The 11381-nt window shown below is 38.6% G+C and overlaps 2 protein-coding genes across 5 annotated transcripts; one reads left to right on the forward strand and one right to left on the reverse strand.

The window, feature by feature from the left end:
• Positions 1-307: 307 nt before the first annotated feature.
• Positions 308-5355, forward strand: LOC135622468 (uncharacterized). Of its 4 annotated transcripts, none has more exons than XM_065124348.1 (11): positions 308-450; positions 909-993; positions 1701-1894; positions 2405-2487; positions 3796-3841; positions 3932-3988; positions 4058-4112; positions 4195-4295; positions 4361-4424; positions 4516-4649; positions 5049-5355. In XM_065124348.1, the coding sequence occupies exons 3-11, from the start codon at positions 1703-1705 to the stop codon at positions 5220-5222; spliced, it is 906 nt and encodes a 301-aa protein (XP_064980420.1). In that variant the 5' UTR covers positions 308-450; positions 909-993; positions 1701-1702; the 3' UTR covers positions 5223-5355. The 4 variants fall into 4 exon arrangements, with proteins under 4 accessions (XP_064980420.1, XP_064980418.1, XP_064980419.1 ...); XM_065124346.1 differs by having other exon boundaries at positions 362-682; XM_065124347.1 differs by having other exon boundaries at positions 362-682; positions 1701-1774.
• A 1348-nt stretch (positions 5356-6703) lies between these two features.
• Positions 6704-11147, reverse strand: LOC135622467 (probable ADP-ribosylation factor GTPase-activating protein AGD6). Its single transcript, XM_065124345.1, has 3 exons — positions 10170-11147; positions 9494-9583; positions 6704-7424 (listed from the first exon to the last, which is right to left on the reverse strand). The coding sequence occupies exons 1-3, from the start codon at positions 10980-10982 to the stop codon at positions 6945-6947; spliced, it is 1383 nt and encodes a 460-aa protein (XP_064980417.1). The 5' UTR covers positions 10983-11147; the 3' UTR covers positions 6704-6944.
• Between the last annotated feature and the right edge of the window lie 234 nt (positions 11148-11381).

Raw genomic sequence — 11381 nt, forward strand, 5'->3', positions numbered from 1 at the left:
AAATTTTTTTTTTATCAAATTAGCACATATCAAACCTTCTGTTTCGAATTAGTTTTTTATTCAAAATTTAAAATTTATAATCTTTCATTAATAAATTTAGTATATCATCATCAGATTCATATATTAGATATAAAGTTGGTGAATATATATATATATATATATATATATATATATATATATATATATATATATATAAACTCAAATGCGAAACCCCATAACGCACCCCAAACTTCAGGAGTTGGTCGAGGGGGCAACCGTCCCGTTCAGAGTTCGGTACGATTGTGGGTCACGTAAACTGGTGCTCGCTCCTTTGGAGACACGTCATCATTCTTTACTGTGATATATAAAGTTGGGCCAAACTCCTCTCCCTCTCGTCGGTGAGTTTCTTGCGAGGTCGGCTTCCATGGTTCCGTCGCTGGCTCCCCCCGTTACCCCGCCGCGCAAATCTTGGTAGGGCTTCGAATTCTCCATGTTTCCGGCTCCTGATTTTAGCGAATTCATGTGGGTTTCGATCGGATCGGAGTGGGAGAGTCAGCCGTCGAGATTGTGGGGTTAGGGTTCGGTGTGGGTCCTCAAATGTTTCCGCGTTTGGGCGATCGGGACGATGCAGCTGGCCCCGGCGGATCGGAGATCGACTTACCTAGCCGCTCTCACGCAGGAGATCGAGAGAAAGCTCCAGAAGGTGAGGGGGTTTGGTTCTTGGTTCTGATGGCGCTTCTTTCTCGTTCATTTTATTGCTTTTGGTCGGATGGCGGTGAAATCTTGAAAACCTTGTCCGGGTAGAAATTGAGTTCTTGAATCCTGGTGTTTGTCTATTTACGTAATGTTGCTTTTGCAACATTTCTGGAACCTTGCAAGGATGAAGGAATTGAGGGCCCGTAGCCGTCGGTATTCTTGTTCTTTTGCAGGCGTTGATTTCACCAGGGCAGAGACCTGAGTTGCTTCAAAAATTATTTGCTGATGCGGCTTTGGAGATCGAGGATCGAGCTCGAGGTTCCTCTCGTTTCTGTGATGCTTCAATTTGCATTTATTTCTTCGTTGGCTTACAGCACACGTTGAATCTTGTATTGTGTATTACATGGTTGGAAAAGGGTCTTTGATGGAGTTGCTCATTTGCTAGTTTCATTCGATATGGTCTTTCTATGTTTGAAAAGACTATTTCTCTGTTGTTTTGATTCTTGTCTTCAGATTCATTTTATCAGGTAAGAGCACTAGATAGTCTGCTGTAGTGTTGTGCCATGTGGCTACCGAATGCATACCTCAATGAATGGTCAAATATTGCAGAGATAAGTGGACAAGAATATCTGATTAATTGATACATGAATTAGCATCGTGGTTAGATTTTTTTTTAATGCCGTTCTGCTTTTGTCTTTGTTGTGTGACATGAAACAAATTAAGAAATAATATTGATTTAGAATATTATGGCTTCTGTGCTTAGGAGGTTGATGTCATCTCTAATTTTGAAAATACATCTGCGTGTTAGTCATGCTTGTATTTGGTTACTTTCTCTAATTAGATTTAATCTATCATTGCTGTTTCTATCGTATTTGTGTTTTATGCCTCTATATGATGCATGGAAATGATAACCTGCTTGTTTTTTATTATGCAACTTGGAGTGACATTATTGTGGCTGTATGTCAGCAATTATGGGATGGTGCTAAATCCATTTGGATTCTGACTTTTCATAATGTGCTTAACAGACATGATCCTCAAGAAGGATGAAGATGAAATTGCTTCTGCAGATGATGTAACTGAGACCCTGTGTTTCTATGAGGTACTTGCTGATTATTATGTTGAAGCACCCGGAAGTGGAAAGAACATTCTTGATTTGATTGTCCAACTTTGGAGCCAGTCTTTTGTCTCACATATATTTGCCCTTTTATTCCATAAGTGGGTATGTTTTTTATTATTGAAATCCTTTAATGCAACTAATAGATAAGATTGTCTATGATTTCAGGCTTCATTTGTTTTGAGCACTTCCATCCAACTACTATTTCTATTGTTCCCTGTACATGTTGGTTTGCTAACATCTGCTGCGAAGTTTTGGTGTATGTTGTGTTATTTATTAATTTTTATCATATTGTGATGTTGTCCCACGCACATGATTTTTATTTTTTTCTGGCTATACGAGCATTTCAAGAATGTCTGTTCCAGTCAATTTTTATCTGGAAATATGAATAAAGGCTATAAAAAAGAAACCTCCCATAACCTTGTCTTGTAAATAGTGTGTTCAATTCAATTCAATTAGGCCATTAGGAATTAGGTTGGACAATGTCCTATAGAATCAACATGTCCTATTGATAGATATTATGTTGTAAATGCCTTGATATCTTTTATTATATTCTTATATGTATTATCTTGTACGCAAAGATTATACTGATTTATAATGGTTTCGTTCTTCTAGTTATTTGAAGTTTCTGTTGAAACTTCTGAAGTACTGCTGCGTTATGGATCTGCCCTTGTTCATGGTGCTTCCAATGTTTTCTGGTAAGTCATGCCCCCGGTGGCCGCCGCCACCATTACTTCCTAATTGACTATTATTGGTATGAGTAGAATGGCTAATTCTGTAGATAACAATAGCAAGTACATTTGACTTTGTATATCTTATGATATAAATACATCTTATGATTTAAAAATTTTGTAGACATCATATTTTGGTCATACAAATTGTTGTGGGACCAATGTAAAAGTTATTGATGACTACTGTAACAGGTTATTTAGATAAGATAATGAAGAAATAGAGAAAAAGAGAAATATATGCATGTAGCTTTTGTTGGCTTAAAAAGATTGTGATAGAATGTCTAGAGACTTATTGTGGTGATTTTAGAGAAGAAAGAAGGATGCAGTAATTATGCTGATATAATAAAAGCCTTGTGCAATAGAGTAATCATCAATGTGTGGACCATAAGAAGTGTGTCTGATGATATCAAGGATCAACTTTTGATCTTTATTTTCTCCACATTGTTGATGGGTGAGCTTATTGGTCATGGAGATGATTGATCTCCATGTTGGCTGTTGATAATATTGTTTTGCAATAAAATTTTAATTTGGATATTTTTTTGACTTGAGGTGTGGAGACAAACATTAAAAATAAGGTTTTCGGACAAAGACTAAGATAGATATATGAAATAAAATTTTGGTAATTTTAAGAGGAGGAGAAGTGTAGTTGAAATGGATGGACGAAGAGCTTCACTAGAAGTTTTAGGAAAAGATTGGTGAAGATATTGTTTATAGTGGAAGAGACTGAATTCATCAAAGTGGAGCAAGACATTGGGTTTTTTGTGTGATCAGTTTGTGTATGAAAATTTTGCAAAACAATGGTGAAGTTAGTTATGCTGTACGGGTCAGGATGTCGCCTTACTGGGTTAACTATATTGTAATTTAGTTGTTTGGAGATCCCCTATAAGTCGAGACATCATAATTAAAACGAAGACCAAGTCTAAAAGGGGAGGGTGATTACTATGGTTCACTTTTGATAGGATAGGCGATGATTAATTGGTTGTGGAGACAACACGGTAGAGTACTCAATATGTATTACTTGATACTTGTAGTTGCCATGAGAAATAAGTTGTGGTGTATTTGTGTGAATATAATTGAGTTGATATTATATTTTCATTCTTAATAGTATACCCTTTTGTAGCTGAAACTATTGTTACACCTAGAAGTTCAATTGTTATTCTATATGCATTGGTAACATCAAATGCAAACTAGTCATTGAAGCTGATCATGGTTTTGCTGCATTTTCTTTTGCCTGTTGATTTGATTCATCTTAGAGCTTCATTTGTCTGTTTACAGGATTGACATTCAAGCAAATAGGAGGAGATTTTTTTCCTTATTCAGTGTAAAATACAACTCCGAGATTACTTTCCAATGTTGCCTTCATTTGTTTTCCAATGTTGAATTGGCTTTTTTTTTTCCCGTCTTTTTTCAGTATCTTCTTGAGGAGGTTGCACTTGTACCAGATCGGAGCAATAAAATCTCTTTGCAGGTTTTTCTTTATTACATAATATTAGTGTTTTTATGGGTACAATCTATCTGATCATTATTCTTTTTCTAGGCCCGTCGAGATCTCTATCTTCTCCTCTCCAGGTTTTTGTTCTTTTATAAATTAGGTGCGGTTTTATTAACTTTTAGCTCCCTGTTCCACAAAGCATAATGATGTCTATATCATTGAACGTACTTTGCAACTAGCAGATGACTTGCTTGAACCTTTTTTAAAGCACTTTCCAGCTTACCCAAATGCCTTTTTAGTTGGAGGTCCGGAAGATATATTTGTAATTGAGCTCTCAGATCAGGTTAGTTTTCCAGCATCGAGTTGCTCACGGGACAAAGCATTAACGATCACATTTTATATTTTCAGCTTCAGAAGTTAAAAGTGGAACCAGTGCTTTTGCATTATCTCTCCCGTATGGGTGCCCTTAAAGGTTGTAGATATTTCAAGCCGAGATAGACGACTATGTTTTTATGAAACTGGCCTACTTTAGATATAATCTGGTTTTGTAACACTTTGTATAGGTCTAGAATTGAGGATGGCGACGAGTACAAGGCTGAAGGCATGCCTGTACAGCTTCACTTCCCCCGGAGGGCCTATGTATCCAACAAGAGCTGTACGCCATGCAGCCTGGGATACATTGGATCTTCTCTTCCCGGTGAGTGGTCTTTTGGTGATTGTAACGAACTAGTTTGAATGATTTGGAGTCGTGTGTTGTTACCTTACGTGAAGCATGGACAGAGTTGGGATATATTTAGATATATCTTGTGAAGATTACATAAAAGAGTAGGAGACATATAGAATATAGGGACTCTTTTGTTTACATTTATATAAGCCATGGTCCAAATTTTTTACTTTTTAGCCACAAAAAAAAAAAAAAAGTCCAAATTGTTTGGAGCGAGTGACATCTTACAGTGCATCTGGACTTAAGTTTTCTTCTTTTTATAACCCCATGCCTTTTGTTTTTAACATTATCGCCTTTTTAACATTCCCAGATCTAAAACTTGAGAAAATTTCTATTACATTTTTTCTGATGGCTGTTAATCGGATGTCATAGGTTGGACGGTACCCGCGGCACGTGATAAGCGTCTTCTTTAGGTTGCTTTATCCTTGGTATTGGCCGTCATCTTGTTGGAACTTTATCGTAACTTGTGTCACAACTGTTGTGTACTACATACTACGGGTGATTATTTCGAGTTGGGAGAACATCAGAAAATCTAAACGTTCTTAGCGGCAACGGATGCCATTCGCACGTGCTGCTGCCTGTGTGTGGTTTTGTAATTTTTTTTAATTTTTACGCTCTGTTAAATTGTGATCTTTGATGATTTTTGGAAGGGAACGCGAGATTATCTTTTTTTTTCTCATGATTTTTTTCTCTTTTCTCTCGTATGTTATTATGACTCGTGTTAAATAGTGTAGTTTGTTCATGCAAATCTCATCCAGAGACTACACGACAGTCCGTTGGTACCGATAAAATTCCTGTCGGCAACTTGCGAGCTTTTGAACAGAATAATAGTAGTCTCATGAATGTGACTACTAAAAAGTTCAAGTACATGCACCCCCACCAAGTAGGCATGACCATTAAACCGTAATTACTAACATGCATCAGAACTCTACAGTCTTGGGAGCAACTACATAAGTCATTGATTCAACAAGTACCAGTCGTCTTCTCTCCATACAAGTCATATACCAACGTGAAAAAGAACGTGAAAAATTCTTGGGTCGACAAGTAGCTGGTACGATGAGTAGAAATTCACCGGAAGAAGCGGAAGAGGAGGACGATTACAGGGTGGGAACCGGTGTCCGAGGGAGGATTCTTGGTGTCGGGAGGTAGTTGGTTCGGACAAGAGAAGATCGGCGGTGGCGGAGGAGGAGGACGATGATAGAGCCGGATCGGCTTGTGAGGTAGGATACTTGGGGTCAACGAGCAGCTGGTTCGATCAAGAGAAGTTCACCGACTGCAGAGGCGACGGTGGCGGAGGAGGACGATGATAGGGCAGGTATCGGCATGAGAGGAAGGAATTCTTGGGGTGGAAAGGTAGTTCGATCAAGAGAAGCCTCTTTGCCCGTCCCCTTGGGGGGTTTGCGATAGAAATAAGGGAATACAAGGTTTTACAGTGTATATATATATATATATATATATATGGTTAATTGCCGTCATGATTTATATATGTTCGAAAACGAAAAAGGACTTGTAGAATGTTCAAGCTCCGTATATGCAATAATTTGTGAAGTATTTGTTTCTTATATAATAATTCGTGTTGTTCGAGTTCATCTTAATGCATGTGTTGATTATTTCTTCAAATATATTTAATAATATTTCTCATGAATAAAAATTACTAAAATTTTAATTTCAATTATTATTAGTAAGTCATTCAAAATGTAACTTAAAAACCAAAAATCAATCAAAAATTGTTCGCATCCCACAAATTTAAAATAATACAGCACACATGAAGGAAAAAAAATATATACATATATAGATAACTACTGCAATTTTTTTTGACAAAGAATAAATATCGAATGCGAGATTTGAACTTAGGATATTATGAAAAACTGTTAAAAGTCATTACTAGAAACTAAGCAAACTTCATAATGTCTATCGACCTCCAATTAGGTCCATTATTAAGTAACTGATGCTACTTGAAATCACAATTGCTCCTGAAGCTGCTAAAAAGATGCTCACTCAAAGCACTAGTAATAATCAGGACAGGCTAAAACTTAAATATGCTTATTTCTTACACAACCAAATCTTTAAATTGTGATATAAAGACAAAATCAATTGTCAATGTTGCAGAAAAAGTACAAAATGCAGACAGTTTCTAGAGAAAGAAAATTAAGATTTGGGTAATTAATCCAATTTATAAAGAACATAAAACTTATATAAATGCATTCCCTTTTTTTCATATCCTGTATATACCAAAGAGGAGATTGGGATAGAAAGAACAGATGAACCTCAAAGGAAACCGCCATCCGTCCATGACGAACCAGATTTTCCATTTTGAATGCCAACCTTGTTAGACAAAGTGTAATTATAATTATCACTGCCATCATCATCTTTCACATCATCATCCCAGCCTGCCCAGCTTTCACCGTTCTGTGTGCCCTTCCTAGGTTGTTCTTTTGTTTCTTTCTCATCCCAGTCAACCCACGAGCCGACAGAATTGTAATTTTTGTTTGAATTTTCTTGAGAGGAATCCCAACCATTGTTGTCCTGACTAAATTTTTGATAGAAACTATTTTTCTCACTCTCTTTCCATGACGAATCATCAGTCTTCCAATTGATACCTTCTTTGGTGTATTCCTCAACTTTTTGTGATGCCATTGCCATAACACCTTTCATGATTCCCCATGTCTTCTGCCCAATCTCGGTGGTTTTTGTTGTAACCACACTCACAGTTTCATTGACTTTATGATCATATCCTGCCTCTTTCATCTGCATTATAAAAAGTACAATTTAAGATACACCTAATGTTTTCCTTGCAATATAACATATTAGCGTGCAGAATGTACAACTCTACCAAAATTATCCCAATCAATCATCATCCGTCTTATGAGTTGCCTGCATAATTTGATATTTTCTACAAATCTTAAAGTGAACAATAAAACCATATGCTATATATAGCCCACAGTGAAGGTAGAAACTTAGAAGGGTAAATTAAAGCAAAAGAACAAGGGAATGTCCTCAGTGGTATCAATGTGGTATGCATAGTGATCTAACATATTGGCAGCAACTCCAGTCATCGTTGATAAGAAGGAAAAGAAAAAAGAGCCAACAACTTGCATTCAAGTACTAGCTACTGCAAGCAGGAACTAGTGACATACCCATCGCATTGTGCTATCTAAACCTGTTTTAAAGTTTACACATGCCGTCCCACATTCTGTCAAAAATAAAAAAATAAAATCTGAATTTTAGATCCACTGACAAAAACTATAGTTGATTGTTCGAATAACAATTTTCACTGAATTTGTCACTTCAACTTGAGGACCTCTTGAATTGCTGGAATCGTGACAGTAGTTTACTAAAATCATTGGACTGAATGATTTAAGTTTGTCAAGACTGAAGCATCTTTGGAGTCATAGGTCTCAACAGGGTTTGCTTATATTTCATTGTCAAAATGACTCCCCAGTCCTTTGTCTTGGAACCTCTCTAAATCTTTAATTGTGCTCATCAGCATTCATGCCCTAATTCTTTTTAAGTTGATTTATCAAGTTGCTAATTTTATCACATAGTTCCAACAACTATGCCTTGAAAATTGCTTCACAGTTATGTTGAAGTCGGTATAGATCAGCACCAACTCTCATCGTTGATTATTTTTAAAAAATAAAAAGCTTTAGAATCAAATCCAAACTAAAGGGGCTTTTAGCTCGTCTACAAACTGAAACAATCGAAACTACTGTAAAGACTGAAGAAGATCAAAAGGATGGATATATGTGAAATAGAAAGATACAAAGAATGCTCGAAGCAAAGAAGAGGGATAAAAGGTCTTGCCTTCCTCAAAAAATATACTCACCTTTCTAAAAGATGTCATGTGTGAAGAACTTGTTAACACAATGTCATGTATCTAACGCATCTAAACCTGTTCCAATCCCAGAGGCTCATCACAACGACATAGCACTTACATTATCCCAGCGTTTTACATAAAGTTTGAGTAACAAAGAGATAATGATAAGACAATGCCTGACCACTCTTCCTACTGCATTTGGACTCTAAAACCAACCCTAAAATGACAGATCTTTAAAACACAAACCTTATAGAATACTAGAAAAATGGAAAAGACAGCTTTACCTAAGAATACAATAGCAACAGGGTTGGCCACATGGATCCTTTCCTACCATTAAAAAATGTATAGGGTATCACTACCACAGCTATGCTTGTCAGGAAAATAGACCTCAAAATAAAGTATAATCCAACAGATTTTAACCACAACAAGACCTTAAGCATACACACATGTACAATTAGAGCACTTACAGAAAAATAGTATCAAAATGGTGCATTTTTTCTGTGATTTGTTCTGACTGAAGGAGAACTCTTGCAACAAGCTTGTATTATTGAGAAGGAGATAGTTATAAGTGAGAGAACCAGATTACAGCTTATACCATCTTCTTCTATCGGACTTTTGTTTTATCAGTTGTAAAACAATTTAATAGCATGTTACTAAATAATCAATTTATATTTACATATATTAAATCAAATGCAATATTAAGAACATGTTTTAAGATAGCAATTACATGTATTTATGCATCAATTCCAACGAGAAATATGTCTGCCATACAAAAGTAAAGATCTTATTGAATTGGAAGTTTTCCCTAAAAATGCAACTTATGATGAGTAAAATCTTGTGGAATCTGAACATCATATACAAGGGGCAACCATCATTAGTTGCTTTTTTCTGCCTATAGCAAACATGAACGAAGGAAAGCTAGCATTCCACTATATGTGTAGAGTACATAAAACAACAACTTATAATCTGCAAATTTTAGATAGGAGAAACTAAACAGTACCTTTGAAGTCAGCTCCTTTGTGCCTGCATGGACAACGTTAGCGGCAGACTGTGCAGCAGAGCTTGCAACAAAAGATAGTCGACCAAGGCCCTATCAAAATGAATGAATAATCAGACGAAATTGTTCAACTCAATCAGTACATGACATAATCAGACAAAAATGTTCAACTTATTCAGTACATAACAGTTGGACTATTCTTGCCTAAGGTCATTAGACCTAGTGGAGCTAAATGGCATTGAGGATTCAACAAGATCAGCCATCAAATACTTGGGACCACATTGATCTTGCTGAAAATTCACATAATTCTCAACTCATGCTTTGTTTCTTACAAGAATTTATATTAATGTATTATTTCCACAATAGACAAAAAAACAGAAAACTTGTAAACAAAATGATAACGAGTGCACAAAATGGTATACAGTGAATGAGCAAAATTTGCAATCTGTGTCTTTATGCAGATACTTATAAGTAACAACAATCCTGGTTCATGTATTCCATGAAAACAACATAGCAGACCAAAGGATTGCACCTCCGAAGGTCTAGAAAAGCTTACCTGTCAGATCAATTATCAATCAGCAAAATCAGCATACTCTAATACATGTAAACCCAGATACTAGATAGGCAAGTAACTAGCGAGAATAAGTTATGTGCAAATTTTATGTGCCTTGTTGATCACCTGAGAAACGACTGAAACTGTATCTCGGAGCGCATCACCCTGCGAATTGTTCCTTTGAGAAGGAGGTGGCGTCGACCCAAATCCCACATATTTTCCCCCCTGCGATGGTGGGATTCCTTCAGGCCGAGAATCATTTTCCAGCATTTTCCTTGCAAAAAAGCTCTCCTTGTTATCCGCCGATGCCTCCAGCTGCGCCCTGGTGTAGATATCCTCCGTCGATCTAGATCTGGGCGGTTGCTGCACCCCTCCAACCCCACCGCCGCTGCCAGCCCTAAAATCACCCGCCGACTGATTCCTCCTCATATCAGGAAAAGACGCGGACTGGAAGTCATCATTGTCCCAACTATCCCAACCACCGTTGCTCGACGTGTTCCCTCCTTTCCCACCGCTCCGTCCCAACGGCGGCTTTCTGGCCCCGGAACCGAGCGTTTCCTTGACGACCGGAGGGTCCTGCCAGGGGCGGCCCTCGGCGAGCGCCTGGATGCGGTCGCGGTAGACAGCAGCAGCCCGGGTGTTGTACTTGGCGACGATGTCGGTCTCCTTGGGGACGCCGTAGCGGGCGACGAAGGCGTTGAGGCGGTCGTTCCCGCCGGCCTCCATCTTCTTGAGTTGGATCTCGGACCACGAGTCCATGGTGACGGAACGGACGAAGCTGATGTGGACACCGAGGCCACGGTGCTTGCCGGAGCACTCGAGGCACATGAAGACGCCGTAGGAGACGGAAGCCCACTGCGGGTTCTTCTGGGCGCAGTCGACGCATGTCTTGTTCCCCGGCTGCGTCTGGAGTTCGCGGAGGCGTCGCGAGGCCGCCATCCCGATCACGATCCAAAAAAATCCCGGATCCCGAATCACGGATCTCGGATCCGGGTGAGGCTAGGGATCGATCTAAGAGGGGGGGAAGGATGAGGAGGAGAGAGAGGCTTTAGGGATTCGACGAGCCTCTCCTTCCTCCTCCAGACCAGCCGTCGATTCGGAGATCGCCGACACTGCGTTCACCTTTATTTCCTTTCGAGGGAAAGTGAACGGTTGGATCGCTCACGAGCAGAGAGATGAGCGGTTAGATCGTGGACAATTGATGGGCAGTCGGTGCCTTAACAGTGGTTCGTGACAACGTCTTGGTTGGTAGGTTACGACGAAGACAGCCCATAGTGTGTTGGCTGCGCAACAGCCGTCGGCCAGATTTAAAACACTTCCTACTCGTTTGCTAGACCA

This window comes from Musa acuminata, chromosome BXJ2-9 (genome assembly GCF_036884655.1).
Source record: "Musa acuminata AAA Group cultivar baxijiao chromosome BXJ2-9, Cavendish_Baxijiao_AAA, whole genome shotgun sequence".
Taxonomy (NCBI): Eukaryota; Viridiplantae; Streptophyta; class Magnoliopsida; order Zingiberales; family Musaceae; genus Musa; species Musa acuminata.

Excerpts from the sequence above, each read along its gene's own strand:
- LOC135622468 (XM_065124346.1), top strand. The coding sequence starts at position 605 with ATGCAGCTGGCCCCGGCGGATCGGAGATCGACTTACCTAGCCGCTCTC. Across the intron at positions 2,488-3,795 it reads GGTGCTTCCAATGTTTTCTG|GATTGACATTCAAGCAAATA; the intron begins GTAAGTCATGCC and ends GTCTGTTTACAG. Across the intron at positions 4,425-4,515 it reads CCGTATGGGTGCCCTTAAAG|GTCTAGAATTGAGGATGGCG; the intron begins GTTGTAGATATT and ends CACTTTGTATAG.
- LOC135622467 (XM_065124345.1), bottom strand. The coding sequence starts at position 10,982 with ATGGCGGCCTCGCGACGCCTCCGCGAACTCCAGACGCAGCCGGGGAAC. Across the intron at positions 9,584-10,169 it reads CAGTTTCAGTCGTTTCTCAG|GGCCTTGGTCGACTATCTTT; the intron begins GTGATCAACAAG and ends TCATTTTGATAG. Across the intron at positions 7,425-9,493 it reads CAAAGGAGCTGACTTCAAAG|ATGAAAGAGGCAGGATATGA; the intron begins GTACTGTTTAGT and ends TTTATAATGCAG.